The sequence below is a fragment of the Tachysurus fulvidraco genome, chromosome 22, assembly GCF_022655615.1.
Source record: "Tachysurus fulvidraco isolate hzauxx_2018 chromosome 22, HZAU_PFXX_2.0, whole genome shotgun sequence".
In the NCBI taxonomy this organism is placed as follows: domain Eukaryota; kingdom Metazoa; phylum Chordata; class Actinopteri; order Siluriformes; family Bagridae; genus Tachysurus; species Tachysurus fulvidraco.
In genome coordinates, this window is record NC_062539.1 from 9,961,031 (window position 1) to 9,984,980 (window position 23,950).

The following is a 23,950-nucleotide window of genomic DNA, read 5'->3' on the forward strand; positions in this document are numbered from 1 at the left end:
CTTTGCTCTAAAATTGTATTGAAAACAACTTTTTATTTTACATAAAAATAATGTCTCTCTCTGTCTGCTGCAATTTGTTTACATTTAATTTAGAGACGTTTCATTAGTTAATAGCAGCTGTTACACTGATCACTGCGCCACCTGGTGGATCAATGCGTCATTGCAACAGACGCGCGTAGGGGGCGTGAATAAGGCAGCTACTCATTAACCACGTCAGAGCGGGGGAACATGACTATTGCAGCACTCCTGCTGGATGTCTGCCAGAATCATGCAGTAGTCAAACAGCAATTCTGAGCTGCTGCATCTGTATACTGAGATTAAATGACACACAGGTGAACTCTATTTACTAATTAGGTGACTTCTGAAGGCAGTTGGTTTCAGTGGATTTTAGGTAGGGGTATCAGAGTAAAGGGGGCTGATGCACACCACACTTTTCAGATATTTATTTGTAAAAAAATTTGGACACCACTTATAATTATCATTCCACTTCACAATTATGTGCCACTTTCTTTTGGTCTATTTCAGAAAAATCCCAATAAATTAAATTTTTCTTTGTGGTTGTAACATGTCAAAATGTCGAAAAGTTCAGTGGATATGAATACTTTTGCAAGGCACTGTATTAAAACGCACAGTTAGGACATTATAGCATTATGCCATATAAGACAATGTAAGAGTAAGTAATAATAGGCTGATGTTCACACATTTCTAAAATAGCTAAAGTTAATTTAAAAAAAGTGAGTGGAATGTTGTGTGTTATACAGTATTCACCCAAATTGCACAGAAATTCTTTACAGGCTATTTTTTTTATTAAGGTCATTATTCAAAATGATGTAATAATGATGCAGCCTAGGACAGATGTTACACACTTGTTTTAACTTGCATAAAACATTTAATAAAAGCATGGATAAAAATGTATAGTATTAGAAAAAAAAGGCATGAAAATAGTGCCTTCAGAATGGACAGAATAAAGATAGAGATGAAAATATAAAAACGGGGGAATGGTGGCAGACCCCTAAGTGATGGAAGCAAAAGGAAGGCAGGCTAATGGCGTAGACGAGTGCGTCGTGTACGTGAGATGGGGGTGGTGACTTTTGGAGTTTCACTTTCTGCCATGACAGCATCTAGGTAAAAAAAACAACAACAACCCACAATTAAGAATTTACCTGCATGTCTGTACACAAATCATACATCGAATTCAACAATACAAAACACTATACAGAATTTAAAGTTGTAACAAACACAAAGTGCCCCTAAAACCAGAATTAAATTCTGTGTCAGTTTATTTGATGTTCATCCATGGAGATGAATTATGGCATTAAGATTTTGTGATCGCCGTGAACAACTCTCACAATCAATTCACACAACCTTGGGGTAGACCCAGAGAACTAAAGCCTTCTCACTTCACATTCATAAACTGACAGTCACACAGGTTTCTCCCTAAATTAGTATTAATATTTGACAATTTCTATCCACAGATGTCACTCGGGTACTTGTCCAGTTCCTGGTCATTTTTAGATTTAAATACTGCAAAGAAATTGTGGCTGGACTGCCTCCACCTGTCATCCAACCTCTGCAACTGATCCAAAATATATCTAGGTTTAAATCTCCCCAAATACTTCCACACCACACCACTGCAACATGTAGCTATCCACTGAAGATTTCCCAAAAAGGCAAAAAAACAGTCTACATTTACAGCACTTGCTGCAGACACCCTTATCCAGATCAACTTATATTTAATCTAATTTTACACAACTAAGCAATTGAGGGCCTTGCTCAAGGGACCAGTAGTGGTAACTTGGTGATCTTGGGAATCAAACTCTCAACTCGAACATGTGTCACAAAGCTTCCAAATTCTTACTTATTGCTTTGGACACACACACAAGCTGTATATTAAAAGAAACTCAAAGCAGATAGACCATCATGACCAGTTTTGGTACTAGGGTTGCAAAATTCCAGCCGGAAACTTTCCATTGGAATTAACTATCACCCACAATCCTATAATCCTACAATCTACCCTTAGTCACCCCTCCCCCATCCAGGCTCTGATTACCACAGAACAAAATATTCCACAGGTTTACAGTTGAATCAGGTGATTGCATCAATTAAAGTAAGTTTTGTTTTTACTTTGGTAAATATATTTTATCTACAGTATTAAAGTTTATTTAACAAATACCAAAATGTGTTTATACAGTATCTGGCCAGCCAGTAAATCAGATATGCTAAATGTAAGCTAGCACTATTTTATTGACAGTTTATGAGGCTCACTAACTCAAGCTGTTCTGCTCTTTCTTCTGTCCTCTGTGTTAGCCAGTTTTCTGTTATTTTACAGAAGTACAGTACTGGTCAAAAGTTTGGACACACTACGATGTTTTTGAAAGAAGTGCATTTGATCAAAAATACAGGACAAACTGTTCATGAAATATTATAATGGCTTTCTGATTTCTAATATACTTCAAGATATAATGTATTTCTGTGATGCAAACTGAATTTTCATCAGCCATTACACCAGCCTTCAGTATCACACGATCCTTCAGAAATAATTCCAATATGCTGATTTCTCATCAGTTTTAGACTTCTTTTGCTCCTCATAATTATTTATAACCTGTTATAATTTTTCGGGATTTTCTGCTTAATAAAAGTTACATTTTAAACTGTAATAATATTTCACAATGACATTTTTTCCCCTTTATCTTTGAAATAAATCAGGCTTAAATGAGCATAACACCTTCGTAAATATAAAAATTGTAATTTGTCCAAACGTTTGACTGAACTATTGTATATACTAGGTTATAGTTTGTTTTAGCAGTCATGCTGACTGAGCAGTATTTATTCATCTAGACTATTTCTATTCATTTTTATTCCAATTGTTCAACTACTTATTTATATTTTTACAAGCTTTTTTCCAATCTTATTCTATAGAACTATGCCACACATTACCTTTTGGATACATTTCACCTCAGCCAATGTTGTCAAAATGTCATTTTTATTGCATCTCAACTTATGTCCAAACAAAATGTTTGTATTTATGTTTGTGTATGATGCAGTTTATATACATTTCTTCAAATTTCTAATCAATTCCCATAAATTCCAAAAATTTGTAATATTTCCAAAATTCCACAGTTCCTACGGAAAGTTTCTAGAAATTGTTTTCCCCTTTGCAACCCTATTTGGTACAGTCTAAGTCTATTGATGAATATGAATATGTATATGAATATGCATAATGGAAATGTGCAGAAACACAACCCAAACCAATCTTTTAAACACACATCAATGCTAAAGATCATCTAATCATGTTTTCCCAATTTGATAAAGTTTGTAGCATTGCACTGCCATCTCACCTTCTTCCTCTTCTTCTTCATCACTGCTAAAAGTGATGGTTGTTTTGGGGCGAGTGCGGGAGATTTTGGGGGTCACCAAGTCAGTGTCATCCATCCTGGATTTCCCACGGCCTGTAATGGGGCAAGATGTTATTTTTTACTTAATCTAACACATCCTGATAACAGCATGCTCTGTTAAGACAGAATCTGTGAGAGCAGAGCCATTGTAAGCAGGTCTATCAGAACATTAAAAATTAAATCTCATCACAACAGAGATGTTTTTTCTCTTAAACCCCTCAAACGTGCTGTTTGACCAGTTTCTTAATATTACAATAAGTTGTGGTGGTATACATTGTGTGTCATATTAATTATTTTCTGGATGTGCATTAAAGAAGGAAGGGTAGATGCAAAAAAACATATTTTACACATATTTAAAAGAAGGTTTAACTTGTGCAGCATGTTTTTTTTTTCCAGGCATTTAGACAAGGTACCAAGATATATCGAAATACACTGCTGCTGATGTTTGTATAAATAAATCAGATCTCAGCTAGTGCATGATAGAAATCATTTTGAGAAACAACAATGTGTTTTTACCTCGTGTTGGTCTGCGAGCACTCTTGGGCGCCGGAGTGTTTTTCTGATCTTCCAGCTGCTGCTGTCTCTCTTCATTTTCCACATTTTCCAGACCTTTCATATGCACTGCTGTTATCTTCTTCTCAAACTCCTCTACCTGAGCCTGTGCCATTAGAGGACAGAAAGAAGACATTCAATTTAATTTGAGCGACCATAAAAAGTATTTAGTAGATACAAGTTAAACAAAATCAACTGGTGGAAGAAATTTTTTTTGATGGTAATGATATTGGGAAAGTGCTTTAAATGCTGCGTATTTGCTTTGATGTCCTGTGGTCAAGCTCAGATGCATTCAAATACAGGTTAGCAGTAAAAGTGTGTGCTGTATGTACCCATTTGTTTAAGGTTTCTATGAGGGACATTAGCCAAGCCATTTTTAAAAGCATATGTTGAAAATGTAATGCAGTATTTGGGAAAACAATTTTCGGAGGAAATTTTGAATATGCCTACATCCTTTGTGTGAAGTCTACCGTACTTTAAACTGGGGCTTGGCTCGGCGGCGGAGTTTGGCCAAGATGGAGAGCAGGGGTTGGTAAACTGCATCCTCTGTAAGTTTATCACTATAACACTCCCAGCACTCCTGTAGCTTCTTAAAGCCTCGCTCACACATGGAGAGCAGTGACAGAGATACAGCCAGATCCGCCCACTGTCGCTCGGTCCTGAGAAAAATAAGACACACAGAACATTGTTTATACATTATAATTTAGTGAACCAATAAACCAAAGCAATATAACTTGTGGCTAAAACATTCACATCACAGCTCTCTGGAATTGTGAACTATGTACATGCATACTCACTTTGCAGTTCTGAAACGCTGACAGAGCTTCTCCACCAGACTCTCTGTCTGCCTCTCCTTAGTTATGTAGGAAAAGAGTTGCCTATGACAAAATGAGAAGAATCAGTTACATATTTACATATATATTAACAACATACCAAATGAAAATAAACTTACTTCATAACGGTACTAAAGTCCTCCTCTTTCATTCCCCTCTCTGGATCCGACAGCCTGCTTATAATATCTGGCAGCAGATTGTAGATAGCATTATCCTGAGAGAGGAAATCATCGACATGATTAAACACGGAAAGAGAAATAAAAAGTACATCAAAGACACACAGCACAAAACAACAACAAACTGAAAAAAATATTCCTTAATCACATCAAACTGTCCAAGTATGTTAGACGAATACATGCCTACCTTTGCAGCGAGTTCATTGAAGAAGTTGACTGCAAGGTTCGCAATATGTGGCTCAGGGTCGAGCAGGAGAGCTGCAACTTCACTGACCTGACCTTTGACCTTCATTACATCCTTTAGCACCAACTGGGTCAGAACCGTGATGGCAGTCAGGCGCACAGACACATTTTCATCACACAGCCTTTATAGAAACATGCAATATAGAATGATAGTTTATATATAGTATATATTATTTAGTGTTTATATCGGTCACAAAATCTTTTTCTGTGCAGTGTGCTTAGCTGGATAAAGTGTAGCAAAGTGCAGACAGGAGTTTATATAAATGAAATAAAAAAATTTAATAAAAATAAATATTACATTGTCAGTGAGATTGATACCGAATGCATGAACATTAGTTATTAGGCAAGTTGGCATACCTGGCATACAAGTTGGGGGTCCATGGTTCCAGAATGTTGGGAAAGCGTACAGTAAGGTCTCCAAGGGCAATAATAGCATTTGCTCTGACAACTGGGAGAGGAGATTTCTCCAACACAGTGAAGAGTAAACGGATATTATCCTTACAAACCGCTGGACTGAGTTAGAACAAGAGAGAAATGGGCAAATATTTAGAATAAATAATATACACTCAATTTCTTACTTCTTCAGGCTAGTCTCTGACTTTTCCATCACTGGTTTGTTGTAGCAACAGGATTCAAACATTAACTTAACACACACTCAAACCATGAGTACACACCATCAACATGTATATTTATATCAATGTATATTTATTGCAGATTTCAATTCTATAGTACAAAAAGTTGGATACAATGCAGTGATTTACCTGATCATCATGAACTGTGAGAGCGCAAGGCAGGCAGCAGTGGTAAGCTGGTTATGAGAATATCGGCCAGGTGAGCTACAAACCTTCCCCAGCAAAGGCAAAAACACACTGAGCATGTTCCCTTCTGTACACACAAAAGAAAAGAGCAGTCAAAAGGCCATTAGTGTTATAATTAATAAAGTTTATTCAGATTATTACCACAGCTGATATGAAAACGTTTGATTTCATGAACTAGCCATATAAATTAAAAAAGGAAGCCATCACTAACCAGATAAAAGTTCTGTTTCACAGATTTTGCGTATGAATTCTGCCTCGGTGTCCTCTGCTGAGGCACCAGTCAAGCCAAGCTCTTCCTCCACACAACTGTCATTGGCTTCCCGCTGCATAGGATGTAAATTACAAGATGGATATCAGGATCATAATGAAATCTGTCAGTCAAGAATCAGCCTTCCATTGTGAAGACTGTGGTGAATGGTCCTCATGTTGATACAGACCTTGTTCTTGTTAACAGGCCCCTTCTCCTTTTCCTCTTCCTTCTCTCCTCTCCGCCGCCGGAGCTCAGCACTCACGCTTCTTTCCAGGTGGGACACCTGCCAGAAGGCCACGAATCCAGAGAGAGAGAGCAGCTGTGCCAGACTTACACAGTTTACTGCACACAGAGAGACAGGGAGAGCGTCAAAAGATGCTATTGAGGAGTTTGGTTTGAAAAAGAAGGATACGCAAACTACTGGACAGTGAGCCAACAGGAACTGGATTAAACCTGTTACAAAATCAATACTTTCACACATAATGACATAATGGAAATGCATTTTGCTCCACAGAGGATACTCCACATTTCTATTGTACCTTTTTGATCCTGGGAGTCCTGGGAGCCTTCTGAAATTTGTGACTGCTCCGCACTCTCTGTAATCTGTTCCAGCAGGAGGTGAGCTGAGCGTTGGAGGAGGCGAGCGCATAGCTGATCAGGTGATTCAGCAAGGAAGTAGATAAGGCGAACAGCTTGCTCCATGAAAGTTTGCCAGTGGGGGTCTGACAATATCACTCCTAGGGGACAGGGTGAAGGTAAATGATAAAGTATTTTGATTTTTCCTTAGTTTCTTTTTTACAATGGTTCCTTTTCCTTCAGTTACTGTGGATGGTTTGGTAACCAGAGTGTGTCTGGTATCTCATGTGGTAGTTTAGTGGTTAAGGTGTTGGGCTATCAATGAGAAGGTTGTGAGTTCAATCCCAGGTCCACAAAACTGCCACAGTTGGGCCACTGGGCAAGGCCCTTAACCCTCAAATGTTTAGTATAAAAATTAGATAATGCAAGTCGCTCTGAATAGGGGCGTCTGCCAAATACTGGAAACGTAAATGTCTCTAGCATTATTTTTGCATTTTGTGCATCAAACAGCAACTAGAAAATACAAAGCCTTGTACCATCAGCAACAGCCTGGGTCAGACAGCTGAAGAGATGATGATCCATTGGTAGCCGGAATGCAGCTCCTTTAGATTGCTACAACACAAAGTATAGTTATGATTAACCTTTCTGTATACATACAATATGGTCTATTCTCTCATGCTCAAAGACGTGTAAATGTTTAGTGATACAGGATTGTTACATATTAACATACCCTTATGTGGTCAGTAATATTGGTGATGGTTCTAACAGTGTCTCTGGCCAGCAAGTAATCCTCAGTCACCTTCTCACCCAATGCAACAGAGCAAAGTGTGTCCAGGTTGCCAAGTACAACTTCCCTCTCAGCTCTACACACAGACATACAGAGAAATAAAATGTAATGTGCACAGTTTTGCTATATTATGCGACATTAAAACATAATACAGAATATGAACTTTCCCTTGACTTTGGAACCACTGGTTTCTTTGGACATTCTGAAGGATTTTGTTCCGTTCATTTAGAGACTGCAGCTGAATCTCAAATGGTCATTACACTGCCCTTACAGACCACAACAGTCAGGACAAACAGGATAAAAGAACATTTCACCAGGAAGGAATGCCCTGGCTTGAGGCCCTACCAACTGTACTCTGCAGCATTCGAACAACCCACAACAAGAAAACTGGACTAAGCCCTTTTGAGATCATCACAGGCCGTCTCGTGTCTCTACCTGGCACCATCGATTTAAGAAAAGCTGATGTGCACTTGACGTCTGACAGCCTCGTTCAATACTGTGAAAGACTCAGCTTTGCAGTAGAGTGCCGAGAAGCAAGTTCATGATGCATGAAAGCAACCCCAGAGGGGCATAGTATGGTCCCTGGAGAATGGGTAATGGTTCATTGACCTCAGCGATTACCATTGGCAGCCAGATGGGAAGGTCCATTTCAAGTCCTTTTGGTCACTAATGCACCAGTTAAAGTATATGGAAAGAATAAGCGGTGAGCCATTGCAAATTAGCTAATCTACCAAGAGAAGAGAGCTAGGCAGCAGTAAAGAGCTAGTATCAGTCCAGATACGGCAAGACTAAAGTTTTTAGCTTGTCGTCTGAGGATGAAGATTGCACAATCACTGATAAACACTGTAGAGTCCTGCCAAAATAAATAGGGACAGTAACAACAGTAAAAGGTAATGAATGATTAAATTTGAGTTCTATGGCAATATACTGTTCCCTTTCTTTCTTGTGTGTTGCAGGTCATTTACTGCCGATTCAAAACACTGATGCTGGCCTACAAAGCCAATAATGGACCAGCTCCCTCTTACCTCAAAGCCCTCATCATTCCTCGCACTGCACCCCACAACCTCCGATCTACCAGCACTGCTCGACTGGTTCCACCATCTCTCAGGGTAAGAGGCAAGTATACTACAAGACTCTTCTCTGTTCTGGCACCAAGGTGGTGGAATGAACTTCCCCTAGAGGTCCGGACAGCTGAGTCACTGGCTATTTTCAAGCGGTGGTTGAAGACCTACTTATTCAGGAAACAATTCAACTAGCACTTCTTTCCTTATCTTTTGCATTAAAAAAAACAAAAAAAAAAAAACTTTGACACTTTCATTGTAACTTTGAACAAATGTTTTAAACTCATGGTATCTTAAGTATGTAACCTAGTGAACCAGCATTAATGTATTCAATGTTAGAGATTTAAGCACTTATGTACGTCACTCTGGATAAGGGCATCTGCCAAATGCTGTAACTGTAAATGTATTGCTCCAGATCACGCCATCAAGTTGCTGGAAGGATCATACAACACTCATCTGCAAAGTCAACACTACCACAGGACTATATTCCAAAACAAAAGAATGGCATTACTCCTCATACAAGCAATTTTATTAATCAACACTCTTTTGGGTGCCAAAATTAGTGCTGTGGACAATAAAAACATACATGCAGTTGGTTTTATGTACAGTTTATTTTGCTGCATTTATTTGGGTGTGATCAAAACTGATCAAAGGGGGGATTGAAGGCTTTTAGGTCTAGTTCTTTCATGCATAATCAAAGTCTGATGTTCCTGTGACCCACCTGTGATTAACATATAAATGCAAGTGAGCCAAATGGCTGATTACATTGTGCCTGTGCTTAGTAGTTAACATAATGGCCTATCTGTAAAGCAATCAACTGATCAATACACAGGATGGCCCTTCTGTCCTGTCCAGTTTTCCAGTAGGAGATCTTAACTGTATCTGTTTATTGTTTAAAGGCCATTTGTTACCAGGTATAAAGTCTGGTTACACAGACCATACCTTTATCTTCAATAAACTCTTTCCCCCTAAACTTGGTCCAGCTTACATTTCTTTTACATATTAGAATCATTCTAGTACATTGACGAGGGACCCAACGACCGCACAGCCAAATTGAAGAAAAATCTATCCTGATGTTTTGGTCATGTCTAATGTTAATGGCTTGCTTTTCTATAATTAGACATATCTGGTCTTCATGTTGGTTTTTCATATTTAACAACAAATACAGTCTTCACAGTCAAAACCAGGGCTTAAATCAAGAGTAGCCATTCAGATTTGTTAATTGCTTAAATCAAAAGGCACACATGGGAATAAAAAAATGATGCTTCAAAGATGGGTCGGTTCAAACAAAAGGTGCCATATTCTAAGCCTCATGTCATCTCAAAGCCAAAGGGATTATATGATCATATATGATGTTGGGATAAATTGTACTCTAATTTTAATTTTGACCCAAACAATTTCTTCAACATTTTTCACACACAGGTTATTCGGATGTTGCCACCAGACATACGAATGCCCACCTAAGTAAATTTTTTAAGACGTTTAACTATTAATGAGATTTTAGGAAACAAAGCATTAGACTTTTACAGTAAAAATAACTTCGGTCAAGAGAGTTGCAGAAGAAGGGAGAGTGAGCAGCAAGATAATCAAAGAGAACCATACAAGACATTTATCCATATTTGTTTACTCTAATATGCTATACATATTTATTCCTTTGGACGTTCTTAGTAGCCCACAAGTACACAATTAACAGCTCAATAAATAGATGAGCTGACTTGGACTTTATATTTGCTGTTTATTTTATTCTGAACTTCTTAAAATCTTACTAATTACTGTAAATGCTGTCATGTCTCTGTCTGCAGGAATGTTCAAAATAGGTCAGACGTGTCTATCGGAATAAGTGGAACTGCTCAAAATTTCTTCTGGAGCTAGTGTGACTTTCATTTTTGCATTTTATTGCATCATGAATTTAAGTATGAGGGTATGAGTTTGAACAAATGAATAGGGTTTGTGAATAAAGATTTACGTCTCACCGTGCAGCCATTCCTAGCAGAAGTACTGCGGCTCTCCTGTGCAGTGCCAAACAATCCCTCTTTCCTGAAAATCTTTCCCACAGCACTTGCACCACAGACACCTGCAGAGCATTCTCAGTGCTGAAAAACTCCTGCACCTGGAAACACACAGGCTTTAAGCATGATGACTTGCTTTCAGAAGCATAGTCCGTTTAAGACCATGATATTCAATCCGTCATTTATACAATCATTTCATCGGTCATGTGGGAATTTTATTTCTTATTCTGATCAATTCACTTACAGATTATATGAATTAAACATGTATAGGTTTTATCGGTACATGGCACAATTACGTAGAAGTCTGAGAGACATTTCCATAGAGGGTTTCATCATTTGTTTTTCAGTTGAAAGCATTAATAAATTCAATTCTAAATATATACAATTATCTGCATATTCATTCTTCAAAGATGAACCTACTTGTTCAGATGGACAAAGTTATAAATGACTCATGTAGCCAGTTTTTTAAAGCCAGTCTGTTTTTTTTTATTTTTATTTTCTAATGCTGGGGTACTAATGCTTGATAATTGCCCAAACACCATTAATGCATTAATAGATATGACTGAACATTTTGAAGAAAAACTACATAAAGTAGTTAGTTTGTCTGAACAGGACCAGAGCTGGAAAGCATTCACCTGTAACTGGACATTCAAAAATAATAAAAATACACTGACAATCACTTCATAACTCCACCAAATAACTCAGTTACTCACTATCTCCTCCAAACACTGAATGGTTCCCAGGGAGGCATCAACCATCAACTCAGACAGACTGTCCACAAGAGTTTGGGCCTTAGCTCTATCCAGTAACAGAGACAAGACAAAGAATATAACATGATTTTTATTCATTCTTATTTCTCACCTATTCTTACAGACTGTATGATTCATTAGCAGGGTTTAATCAATCACACACTGTAAACAAGGTAGAGAACACGCACACACCTGGTGCTGTCTCCGTGAGGGTTGAGGTAAAGCCGTTTGTACGCCTGTACAACAGCATCTTTGACTGCAGCATCTGAGGACCAGACCAGTGGTAGCATCTTTCTTACCCCGCATACAGAGTCTGCTACGCTGAACTCACATGCAGTAACACAGAACTGTACTGCCTCCTGAACCACTGAGAGTATAAGAAAAGTGAAGTGTTTAGAAGTAAAACAGCAAGTACTTAACTACTTGTTAGAATTTACAACAACAGAAAACAATATTGTCCAGAAAATTAACAAAAGTAACTAAAATACAAGATGGAAAATAACTGAACACACACACAAAAAAAACAAAAGATGAATATTTCTTCCCTAACAACTAGACACTGAATGATGTATCTAATAAGTGTCCTTTAATACAGATACACAACATGCATAATGTAAAGAGAACACTTTTGTTGTACAAACAGGTAATCAAGTTTTCCAATAAAAAGGCAAACGACACCTGTAGTGGTTTTCCAGTACAGCATGTTGTTAATGACTGCTATGGCGCTCTCAACTTGTAGGGCAAAGCTCTCTGTGTCTTTCAAGTACTGAACCAACATCTCTTGCTTCTTCAGCTCGCTCTCATTTTCATCAACCTCTCCATCCCTTTCTTTCTGTGGTGGAGGGGGCTGATCCGTTGCTCCCATATCTGTAGCCTGTTCCTCTTCAGGGCCTGTAAAAAAAATAAAAAATAAATAAAAAATTCAGAGATTCAGAATGTGTGCAAATGGATTGAAGGCATTTAACCAGAATATTAATGGAATGTAAAATCAGCAGTATGCGTACCTTTGAAAAGAGAAGCCAATGTGCTGATCAGCGTGTCTGCATTCAAATTGGACAGAGCAGAGAAGTATGGAGATTCGGGGTGAAGAGTGTGGGCTTGCACACACAGCCGCACCGCTTGTCTATATAAAAACAAAACAGGAACAGGCGGAGAAGAGAAGGAAAGAAGAGAGAGAAATTTTTTTAACATGTACAAGAAGACAGAGTTCGGTCATATGAAATAATTAAAAAAAAAAAAAAAAAAAAAAAAAACACGGTTGCCTTGCTGCGGCATCTGTGACTAGGACATCAAGTATTTGTGGTTTATCAAAAGCCACGATATTTAGGGTAATGTCAGTATACAGTAAGAGTTGTTAACACAACGGGAAGCTGTCTGAAAGGGGTACATTATACATAGGGGTACTATATCTGCTATACAAGCTTTGGTCACTAATGCCAGTTTTTGGTTTTAATGGTGCCAGCAGTGGAAATCTTGGGCTGTGGACAATGTGAAATGAATTGTTCTCTGATGAGTAAACCTTCAGTGTCTTTCTGACATCCCGGAGAGTTATGGTGTGGAGAGATCCCTAAAGAAGCTTACCACTTACAGTGTTGTATGCTTACAGTGACTGTCATTCACTAGTCAGACTACTTGTGCTATATGGACACATCACTTCCAAAGACTACCGAACCATTCTGAAGGATGATGTGCACCTAGTGGTTCAAATATTACACCCATTTACTGCTGTACATCAGGGCAATAATAGACTAATACACATAGCAAGACTGGTGAAAGAGTTAGTCCAGTTACTAAAATTTCCTCCCAGCAAAGGTCCGAATCTAATATTGTCACTTAAAATAGTGTACCCTCATGTTAATAAAATCAAACACACACATACATTTCTATATAATTTATTGTTAAATTTCAAGGGTTTTCAAAGTCTGAACTTGTATGGCACTTGAATGGAAAACAATACTGTAGTTGTCTTTACTACATGTCAGGTAACAGACAACAGACACTGAACTTCTGAATAAAATAAATAAAAAGTGCAAACAGCTTAGAGCAGCCTGAACTTAGGGCCTATATTTCAAGTAATGTAAATCATTCAGAATCTTTTGAATAAAATAAAAGTGCTTTTAATCTTTAAGAAAAAAATTAAACAAAAGACTTTTGAGCTTCCCCTTTTTTAAACATTAACTACATCAATAACACAGGAACCTTAGGCAAAAGAACACTTCAAGTAAAATAGAACAAGGCAGAATTTACTGAATAAATTAATAATAAATAAATAAATAAATAAATAAATAACTGAAAAAAATTTTCCACCTCTCTTTACTCCCTTTCAATCTTCCGTTCCAAGTGAGAGAAATGGGCATGTAACTGTCCTGCCAGCAGTTTGAATCTTAATTGTCCTGCCAGCAAAATTAAGTGCATTACTACCACCTCCTGCTCTGGAGTATGGAACAGAAACAATCTGTTTTTGGCTTGGCTTTTGATGACGCACCTGTCGTAATAACTAGATTAACTGCGCATGAACAAAAGATTTATCTTTATATTAATATCAAATAGCTTATATAATCTTATAATATTAGATTATAATAAGGAGATGCTTAATATGATATTAGAATTTTAACGGGTCTGGGCAGATCCGTAACTCGGTCCGGATTCGGACCACGGTCCGCCATTTGGTGATGCCTGCCATACACCATACTAATAAATTATTGTGGTATGAAACCAGGTGTTTCAGTTTCATTGTCTAGCCCATGGTGTTCAGAAATTATTCTTTAACTTCAAAAAGAAAATGCTTACTTATTGAAAGGAGGCCTGGATAGAAGCTTGATTTTTAAAGCAAGACACGTTAAATTTTTAAGTTGTATGAAAATGTAAATTTAGTGTGTGTAGAGTCTGGAAATGCAATGCAGAAATGCAAATCCATATTTCAAATATATAAAATAACTTAAAATACTAACATCTTTCCCCCACCTAAAAATATTATAAACTTATCTTGATTCGATTCCGTTACCTGTATTTGTTGAGTCGAAGGTACTGAGCAATTTGGACAGCAGTGTCTCTGTCAGTGAGGTCAGGTTTGCCTTCTCTTTCTTCATCCTCTTCCTCCCTCTCCGAGTCACTTGTAACTTCCAATTGAGCTCGGACTGTGTGTGAAACCTCCGGCTCCATTGCAGCCCACAGATCGGATGCAGAGATTACTGGGACTGAAACAAAAAGAAAATGAAATTCAAGGGAGAGGCACTAAAGATAAAACACTCACGGCAAAACAAGTTTATGAGCTAATCTAACACCCTCAGATTACCAAAGATGCAGCTCATAGACAACTGGATAACGCGGAGTTGAGATTCTCTCACACACATGCCTCGTATACACTGTCGGCCCTTTCACACCCTCTCCAGCATTACACTAGAGAAGAGGGTTAGGGGAAGTGGCTTCGTGACTGTAGGCTGGCCCTTACAACAAAGCAGCAAATCTCCGCTGCTCTGTCAAGATTACCAGCCAAAATGAACACAGGAGAACTCAGACTCGCATCCAGTAGGTTCGCATTCGCCTTGGTATCATCACTGGACAAGCTCAATTTAGAGGAAACTACACATTTTGCTAATGTTTTTTTTATATAGTCAGCAATGTCATTATTAATAAGTATATTTATCATAATGCTTCTTAATCTATTATCTGTACATATTGTAAACAAACAAAGAATAAACGAACACGGAAGCATATACCTGGTGCTTTCTCCCTTGTGTTCTCCCTCATCTCTTTGAGCTTGGCTGTCTCTTTTTCCAGAGGTTTTTTTAAGTCCACACTGCTCAGCTGAATAAAGGTAATTCAACATTATATTATTAAGAAGATTGCTTTGGGACCTACAACTCTAATCTAACATTATCTTGACATGACGACTTGGTAAACAGACATAACAAAACAGTCAAACAATCAAACATCGTGGTATAGTCAAAAGGTAGGTGACAGGGATCAAACAGCATATTCACAATCAATGTGCCCTGATTTATTAGATTTGCATGTTAGGCACTCTTAAAGATACCTCCCACAGGCCCTCAGCTGTAGGGTACCTCACTTTGAAAACATTTAAAAACAAAACCAACATCCTTGTAGTTTGTATTACTTATTTTTATATTTTTTATAAACTATATTTAAAAATATACATATGAAAATCTTAACAGACTTCAGTGTACATTCCAATTCTAAGGCAGTACATCTAGGCAGGTAACCAGAGTTTACCTTGCAGCTGTAGGGATTATGGGCGATGAAAGCAGCCACAAGTTGGATGGCACTCTTACACACATTGACGGATTTATCACCAAGACGACCAACAGCCAATTCCATTACATCGGTGTATCTACATAATGGCAAAGCCTAAGAAAGAGAAGAATTCATTTTTCTGTTTTCAAAACACAAACTTACTTCTTCGATCAGATCACATGTACCTTGCTGTTGACAATGCGAGTATACATTTGAAGCACTCGAGCTCTGACGTGCGAATGCGTGTCATGGATGTGTTCCTGGATGGTGTCAAGGAAACGGTCTCGATCGGCTCGACCAGAATCATCTAATTTATCGCCGTTTAGAACACGTACAAGCACCTCCCCCAACACTTCGCACACAGCCACACGCATACTGGAACTCTAAAGGAGACAGACATCATAAATAAGGAATATCATTTTTAATCAGTATTCATGTTTAGTGAATACCATCTTGAATAAGGTTCATGTCGGTGGTGACAAACACGAAAGATCACCCTCAGATTACCAAAGATGCAGTTCAATGCCTACTGAATAAAGCAAAGTGCTGAGAATCTACCTGTGCCCACAAACACAAACACACACACACACACACACACACACACACACACACACTGTCAGCACCCTTCAGATATGCTCTCACTTCATACTTTAGAGAAGAGTGTGAGGGAAAGGGGCTTGATGACTGTAGGCTGGCCCTTACAACAAAGCAGCAAATCTCAACTGCCCTGTCAAGATTACCAGCCAAAATGAACACAGGAAAACTCAGACTCGCAATCAGTGAGCTCACATTCGCCTTGGTATCATCACTGGGCAAAATATAGGCAAAGACTTGTTCTCATGCATGTTTTTTGTTTTTTTTTTGGTTGCACTCAAAACAGCATTATACTAACCCTTATCTATTATATGTATTCTCTAACGTAAATAAAATATATAGACAAACTTATGTGGAAACCTGACCATCATGTTGAACATCCCATTCCAAAAGCTTGGGCATTAATACATGGTTGGTCCCAACAGTTCCTGTCATTAAAGCTTCAAACTTTTTTCAGAAGACTGGAATGTGGTTGTGAGAATGTCTGCCCATTCAGCCACAAGAATATTACTGGTGTTTTTATGTTGGGTCAAGGAACATTCCAATACAATGGGGTTGAAATCTTCAAAACCAGTCTTGGCAAACCAAGATGGATAGTGTATTGAGTTGCACAGGAGCATTGTCACAGTCGTACTGTTTGGGTTCTCTGTATGCTTTAGCATTTTCTCTACACCTAAGCCAAAGTCTCCCTGTACTATTGTGTCCTTTCAAATATGTAGCCTGATAGGACAATCAAGTGTCCATATAGTTTTTGCACATAAAATATAAGCAACAATAAATTCCTTTTTTTTCTTCCATTATATTATTCCTACTATTTTATTTACTATCTATTAACATACATCATATATATAAACCTTTAACACCACCAGAACATTTATGGAGAGAAATTGTGATGAGAAACTGTTGAAATCAAACATGCAGTGGGCACAATGTAGAAGAATACAGGCAATATATGACTAATTTAACTAATATATGAACATATTATGAGCCAAAACTCTTATCTTTGAATGGAAACTATTCGACAATATAACCCTAGTTCTGCTACAAATGTTTATTATATATTAAATAGCAGGAAATTAGGAGCTCATTAGTATCAGATTGCTTTTAAATACTAATGCCAGTAAGGACTAAAGGCCACTGCTCAAGTGTTTGTGTGTGTACCTCTCCATCCAGGTGTGTGAGAAGCACACTGATATTAGGGATCATTATTTCAGGAACCAGAGTACTGAGCTCAGACAAAAAGCTAGAGAAGGCCTTCACACCCGACCCCTCTCTAGCCAACTCCTCACTGGACTTCTGTCCAATCTCTCTGAAACACACAAAAACAGTCAGTTCAAAATATTCATAACACATGCATATGCACATTCAGGGCCACAGGCATACGTGCACAGATATTTGTGTTATCGGCTTATGTCTGTCAATTTTTTTAAGTTAATATGCAATATTCTTTTTACAACAAAAGTAACATGTATAAATAATACACAGTTACAAGATACGTAAGAAAAGCCAATCTACATATAAACTAGCAAACCATTATTGGAACAGGAGCTGTTAGGAAAGAATTCCCAGACTAAATAAGAACCTGCATACATCAAGTCTACTTATGCAGAACGGTAAGAGGTGAGGTGAACTAGATATAAAAATAATCTCAAGAAATTCTGCATTCAGGCATCATGGTATAAGAAAACATGAAAATAAATATATTTAGACCATAACAAATTTACCTGAATCTAATCATGTTATACCTGAATTCTATATCTGAATTCATAGCAGATTTAATTGTTTCTCAAATTGTTACTTGTTTAATGCTATAAACTCTGTTTACAATTACAGATGTAAATGCCATCTTTTAAATGCATATAATCACGTTTAACTAAATACAGTGTCAAGAAAAATGGTGTTTATTTTTATATCAATTACAAAAAAATTGGCATTATTAATTTAAAGACAATGCATGCAAAGACATGATGCAAAAAGTAACAATGTTCGTTGGAAAAACATACAATTTTTATTTTTCGGATAATTCTTCAAATTGTGCATTGAATGAAGCTGCACCATCTAAACACCAGAGGTCCAAGTCACACAACTCGGAGCTAAATTATACATGCGACGTGATTGATACTGTATTTCCACACCACAATAAGTAACTAACATGCATTGTGCTACTATATTATAACCACCAAAAATATTTCTTCAGCAGCTTTTAAAACATTATCCTGTGCCTCTATTGTAGCTATTTTAGTTTTACAGACAAAATGCAAAAATCGTTTTGCATTGTTTATTTTAACATACATAAAGAAGTCTTTTCAGTAATATTTATTCTTTGCTCAGACTATTGTTACTGTTATTGTTCTCATTGTAAGCTATGATGCATTCTTCCTCAGATTCATTTCACATTTGCTTAGTTTGGCAGTATTGAGAACACCGTAGCTAGCATTTTGGAATAAACAGTACCTCATGATCTCTCCTACAATTGCTTTGATTCCATACTCCGAGCTCCAGGCTGCTACTGCCTGTGCACAAACTGCAGAGAGCTGCTCAAAGTGCTGCAGCAGCTGAATCACCTTCACACATGCTCCTGCAACACACAAACAATTATCATAATACTGTAAATAAACACACACTCAAAAGTGTTGTCAGTTTTTCATTTAAATCTTGCTCTACCGCCATCAACATTTGTATAGAAAAGTAAAATGTGTAATGTTTTAAACACAATCCTTCACAAAAGGTAGGCAATTAGGTATTAAAACAAGCAATCAAGCAAAAAAAAAAAAAAAAAAAAAAACATTTCAAATAAAAATCAATGGGGCTCATTATAAAAGCCTTTAAATATACAGCCTCATCTCCATGTACTTGTGTGTTCACGAACCAAGCATGTGGTTGTATTTCTTCACCATCAGTCCCAGCACATGGATGATAGCATCACGTGTAGGTTTACTCTTCATGTGACTTATAGTGGGATTCTCCAACAACTTATAACAGCAACATGTCACACAGCTAGAGAACCCAGGGAAAAATGTGAGACAGAGGAAAGACACAGAACAAAACTAATTTTTAATCATTATTTAACTGACAGAGATATTCATAATCAACAAAAAAAGAAACTGTTAATTAGCAAGGAGAGTGGATAAAAATATATAAATAAATAAATAAAAAAAAACCTTCGCCATCAGACCTGTAATTAAATTAAGTAAAATCTGTAATTTAAAAAAAAAAATTCAGGGTGTAAATTGTCTGATTAGGGGGGAAAATGTTTTATTCTGTTGTGTCCGTTTCATTCTCTGATGGCCCAGGATTATGACCATAGGCTATAGATATGTAGATGGATATTGGATATTGGAGGATGTGGTAGCTCAGTGGTTAAGGTGTTGGGCTACTGATCGGAAGGTCATGGGTTCAAACCCCAGGTCCACCAAGCTGCCACTGCTGGGCCCCTGAGCAAGGCCCTTAACCCTCAGTTGCTCAGTTGTAAGTCACTCTGGATAAGGGTGTCTGCTAAATGCCGTAAATGTAAATGTAAATGTAAATGGATATTGGATTTTAAAACTGGTGCATTCACAAAGAAGAAAAATGGTGGGCATGTCTCACCTAACAAATTCTTCTTCAACCAGTGAAAGGCTCCACAGAGAACGGATATCCACCTGGAGCAACTGGGTCAGACACCGCAACACTGTCTCACGCTCACTGTCCCACTGCAGCAAGCCCTTACCACAAGCCTTCTCCTTTTTACGGCCCTGTAACACATGCATGCAGTTATGCCCCTGTACGTTACCCATATGGATGAAATTTTAAAAAACCATACATCTTAATTCTTGCACCAACCAGTACCTAATTGTAATTAAAATAAAAAAAAAGCTAAATAGTTGTAGTTCTCAGCATTCACTGATGCTAAGGATGGTGCCACAGATACAACCTAAAGACACATGAGATTACTGATTACAGTACAATCAGTTCTGTAAGAAAAAATGCGTTGTGTAAAAATAAGACGATGATGTTGAAGATCTTAATAAAGAACAAGAAGTTTATTCCAGCATAGCAGTGACAAAATACATGGCGTACTTTGGGTTCGTCGGAGTCAGAAAGAACACGAACCTAGAGCAAATTCTGCTCAAACCTTATATACAGTTTTCCCTTTTGGTAATTTAAATGAAGTTTCGCTTTGAATGTGTATTGAGGGTAAGAACTGAATGTCTCCCAAATGGCTGGGTGCTAGCAAACTGGTTGCAAACCTTGTTGTCTAGCTGATGTCTTTAAATGTTAATCATGGTCACGTACACCTTGTCTTGGTATTGTTACAATTGCTAGCACCCAAGTGGTTACTTTAAATGGTAATCGCGGCCACGTAGACCCTTTGTTCGTGGTGATCCTTAATGTCCTGCTGCCGTCCCCATATTTATAATTGAATCACATTTATACGTTTAGAGTCCTAAACATATTACCTTATGATACTTCTTAGGAATGAGCTCTTTTTAGATGTGTACCTTGGAGTGGATTTTGGGTGCAATTTCTGTAATTTCTTACAGTTCACTAAAACTGATATGAACAATACTGACCAAATTCTCAATCAGTGAATAGTTAATAAGCACAACAAAAACTTCAGTGTAAAACTGTATTAAACATCTGTGTTATATCATTTGTTCACCATATAGTACACAGTTACAGAAGGGAATTATTTCTGATTGCAATAGCTGGCATCCCTTTTGAATTGTGTTCCATCTTAATATTTTCCCTGTCATAGTTACCTCTGGTTTGCCCAGTGATTGCCCTCAGATTACCAAAGAACATGCTCAAAGCTGAATGACCACAGAGAAATGTGCCCCTACTACCAGAGAGAGAGAGAGAGAGAGAGAGAGAGAGAGAGAGAGAGAGAGAGAGAGAGAGAGAGAGAGAGAGAGAAATACTTGTGCCAGCTCCCATCAATTTGTAGACCCATTTCTTTGGGAAACAAAGAATGTTGGTTACTAGCAGTACTGTCGGTGGGCCCTTACAGCAGGGCAGTCAGTCTCCACTGCTCAGCCAAGATTACCCACCAGGCACGGGGCACAATTTCTCAGTCCTTTAGCTCATAGATGCCATAGTCTCATCATTGGGCTCAAGCACCATGGGTTTTGAGAACACTGAAAATTATATAAAGGGATATATTTCTACAAGAATTACATTTAAGGCTAGAGGGCGTTCGCCAAACACATGGCAGAACACAGGTAAAAGTCAGAGTATTATTCTGATTGTCACTGGGTTCATCTGGGGGGAAAAGCACTATTGATTTCTATTTGAAGATTGAGAAGATCTAATCCAAAAATACCTCCCCTTTCTTCAGTGTTGTACACTCAGTTCTAGTCAGAAGCTAGTGATGAACACAAATTACCTTAGCTTTAAGGCAGTAAGGAACCTAGTCTCAAATGCCAACTACATCACCACTAGGTACCCAAAGAGTGCAATACTGGCACATCTGTTAACGCATTACCTTGCTGGGTGCAGTGACAACAGTCTCCCTGTAGGAATCACTTTCCAGATATTCAGTGAGTTTGCAGAGCAGAAAGACACTCATCTTGACAGCATTCAGCTGTTCTTTGCGATTTGCAGCCGACAAAGACCCAGACAGGAGGAGTGGTGGCAAGGAAATGGACAGGCCCTGGACCACTAAAAATACACATGGGGCAAATATCAATTAAAGGAGATGCAGACCTTTATTACCACTCAGCTGCAAGCCTTCCTCACTGAGGCATACCTTGTATAAGAAGCTCCAGCGTGTCCTCTTTCACAGTAACATCCACTGTGCGAAAATTCCTGAAATTGAAATCGTGTACAATTTTTTTTAAGGTAGATTCAGACTTGGCATATAGTCAACGACAGTGAACAGTTATAATAAATTGAGCAACGCTGTACTCACTGCAGAACACTGTATGCGGTGTCAAAATGTTCCAAGATGCACAGAGGGCCCTGACTTCGCAAAGCAGCTTTAAGGCCTGAATCAGAGGGGAAAACAAAAACATAAAAACCCATTTAGTTAGGTACTCTGAACTAGTAATCTGGATCACCACCCTCATCGGCTAACCAACAAAAAAATAAACCACTTGAAACAAAAACCAAGGATTTATTAGTGTGCACGTTCAAGTGGACATGCGGAGATCATGCAAACTTCAAATGTGAATCAAACTACCTGATGCTCTACTGTGTTTATCAATAAAATGTGAGCTTGTTCCTCTATATCCAAAACACCAAACCTACATAGCTCGATTTCTATATGGAAAAGTGTAAAATTGAATACATATGCATAATTATTGGGTTATTTCAGTACGATGTCCACTATTCTGGGAGTATATTTCGAACCCTGACCCACGAAGCATATCAGTTAAACTCTATGCAAAAGGAAGTTATTAGCTTTACATCATTGTTGGCCAGACTTCACCTTCTTCAGTGGAAGTCCTCTGTCCCACCATCTCACTCACAATGGCTAAAGGATACAGCGTTTTTTTTTATTTATTAAGCTTGAGAATAGTAAATATTCAATAAGAGGTAATACCTCCAGGTTTTGTCATAAATGGCAACCGTTTATTTCATTGAATATTACATATTTCAGCAAATTAGGTTCTTTTCTTTGGGCAACTTAAAATGACTTGTATTTGATCATTAAAAGGGGCTAGGACCCTCAGTGGGGGTGGTTTGTTTTCTTCTTTTTCTTTCTACTTCCTTTCCATTATTGTTATTATTATAACTCTAACTTTATGCCTTTTTTTCCCCTTTCTTTTTTACGTAAAACCAAAATGGGATTCTGTATTGTTATTCGACTTTGTTTGTTTGCAATAAGAAGACTTGGCAAAAAAAAAAAAGAAAAAGGAAAGAAAAAAAAGAAAAAAGAAAACATGCGATAACAGTGAATCCTCACAGAACATAATAGAAAATACACTGTGCTCAAGTTACTGGATCATGTATATATCTAACAAGAACGATAAACAAACGATCTAGTGTTTGGTCCTGTGTACTTCTTGTATGGACTCTTATGATGACAAATCGATTTTGGAAATGTATATTTTCTGTGTAGTTGCAGAAAAAGTAGACACTATTATTCCCTTCTATGCTCAGTCATACTTGAGTAATAAAGTTGACTTCTAGAGAACAGAATAAATGAGTATATTGTATTGTACGTACTGTGTAGGATGGAGGGCAGCTGTTTACACGACAACACGCCTTGTACCACATACTGATTGATGGCTCCGGATTTCAGAAGATCATCCAAAGTAACAGGCACGACGAAATCCCACGACATTTCTGTCTGAAACAAATAACAACACACACATTTGTACAGAGTCCATACAAAGACGTCGATTAAATAAACAAGGCTAAGTGCATAGCAACAGACCGAGTCAGCCTTAGATACAGCTAACAGCTAACTGCTAACAGCTAACTTCCATTAACAACATATACAGAAAATATGAACCTCACAGCTCACAAAGTAGACGGAACACAAAACCCAGGTGTACTTACTGATACAAAGGTGATAACTTCAGCACATATCAATGCTGTATAAACAGCGTAAATCCGAGTTGTTCTTAACAACTGTTGTGTGTCAACATGCGCGAATGTAACGGTTGAATCCGAGTCTTTGAATTTGGCCACACTCGCGCCAAAGGAAATGCGTCATCGCCCGGCCCA

General features: G+C 37.8%; 1 protein-coding gene and 2 non-coding genes across 5 annotated transcripts; all 3 read right to left on the minus strand.

Moving 5' to 3' along the window:
- Positions 1-784: 784 nt before the first annotated feature.
- On the minus strand, positions 785-23,941 carry ncapd2 (non-SMC condensin I complex, subunit D2). Of its 3 annotated transcripts, none has more exons than XM_027143256.2 (32): positions 23,783-23,941; positions 23,447-23,570; positions 22,188-22,263; positions 22,026-22,084; positions 21,762-21,937; positions 19,886-20,031; positions 19,167-19,294; positions 18,752-18,875; positions 17,459-17,606; positions 15,889-16,086; positions 15,683-15,817; positions 15,169-15,256; positions 14,454-14,646; positions 12,454-12,572; positions 12,128-12,340; positions 11,642-11,816; positions 11,414-11,498; positions 10,665-10,801; positions 7,574-7,706; positions 7,380-7,455; positions 6,807-7,004; positions 6,455-6,609; positions 6,229-6,340; positions 5,961-6,084; positions 5,557-5,712; positions 5,144-5,321; positions 4,900-4,994; positions 4,745-4,825; positions 4,423-4,606; positions 3,912-4,053; positions 3,339-3,449; positions 785-1,121 (listed from the first exon to the last, which is right to left on the minus strand). In XM_027143256.2, the coding sequence occupies exons 2-32, from the start codon at positions 23,562-23,564 to the stop codon at positions 1,042-1,044; spliced, it is 4,143 nt and encodes a 1,380-aa protein (XP_026999057.2). In that variant the 5' UTR covers positions 23,565-23,570; positions 23,783-23,941; the 3' UTR covers positions 785-1,041. The 3 variants fall into 3 exon arrangements, with proteins under 3 accessions (XP_026999057.2, XP_026999059.2, XP_047662150.1); XM_027143258.2 differs by having other exon boundaries at positions 23,447-23,566; positions 23,783-23,935; XM_047806194.1 differs by lacking the exons at positions 785-1,121; positions 3,339-3,449 and having other exon boundaries at positions 4,398-4,606.
- LOC113640686 lies at positions 14,731-15,012 on the minus strand. The gene has a single exon (XR_003440119.1). It is a non-coding gene; the product is annotated as a small nucleolar RNA U85 (small nucleolar RNA).
- LOC113640688 lies at positions 16,197-16,517 on the minus strand. The gene has a single exon (XR_003440121.2). It is a non-coding gene; the product is annotated as a small nucleolar RNA U85 (small nucleolar RNA).
- Positions 23,942-23,950: the final 9 nt, after the last annotated feature.

Excerpts from the sequence above, each read along its gene's own strand:
- ncapd2 (XM_027143256.2), bottom strand. The coding sequence starts at position 23,564 with ATGTCGTGGGATTTCGTCGTGCCTGTTACTTTGGATGATCTTCTGAAA. Across the intron at positions 15,257-15,682 it reads ATAATCCCTACAGCTGCAAG|CTGAGCAGTGTGGACTTAAA; the intron begins GTAAACTCTGGT and ends ACCTTTATTCAG. Across the intron at positions 11,499-11,641 it reads CCTCACGGAGACAGCACCAG|AGCTAAGGCCCAAACTCTTG; the intron begins GTGTGTGCGTGT and ends GTTACTGGATAG.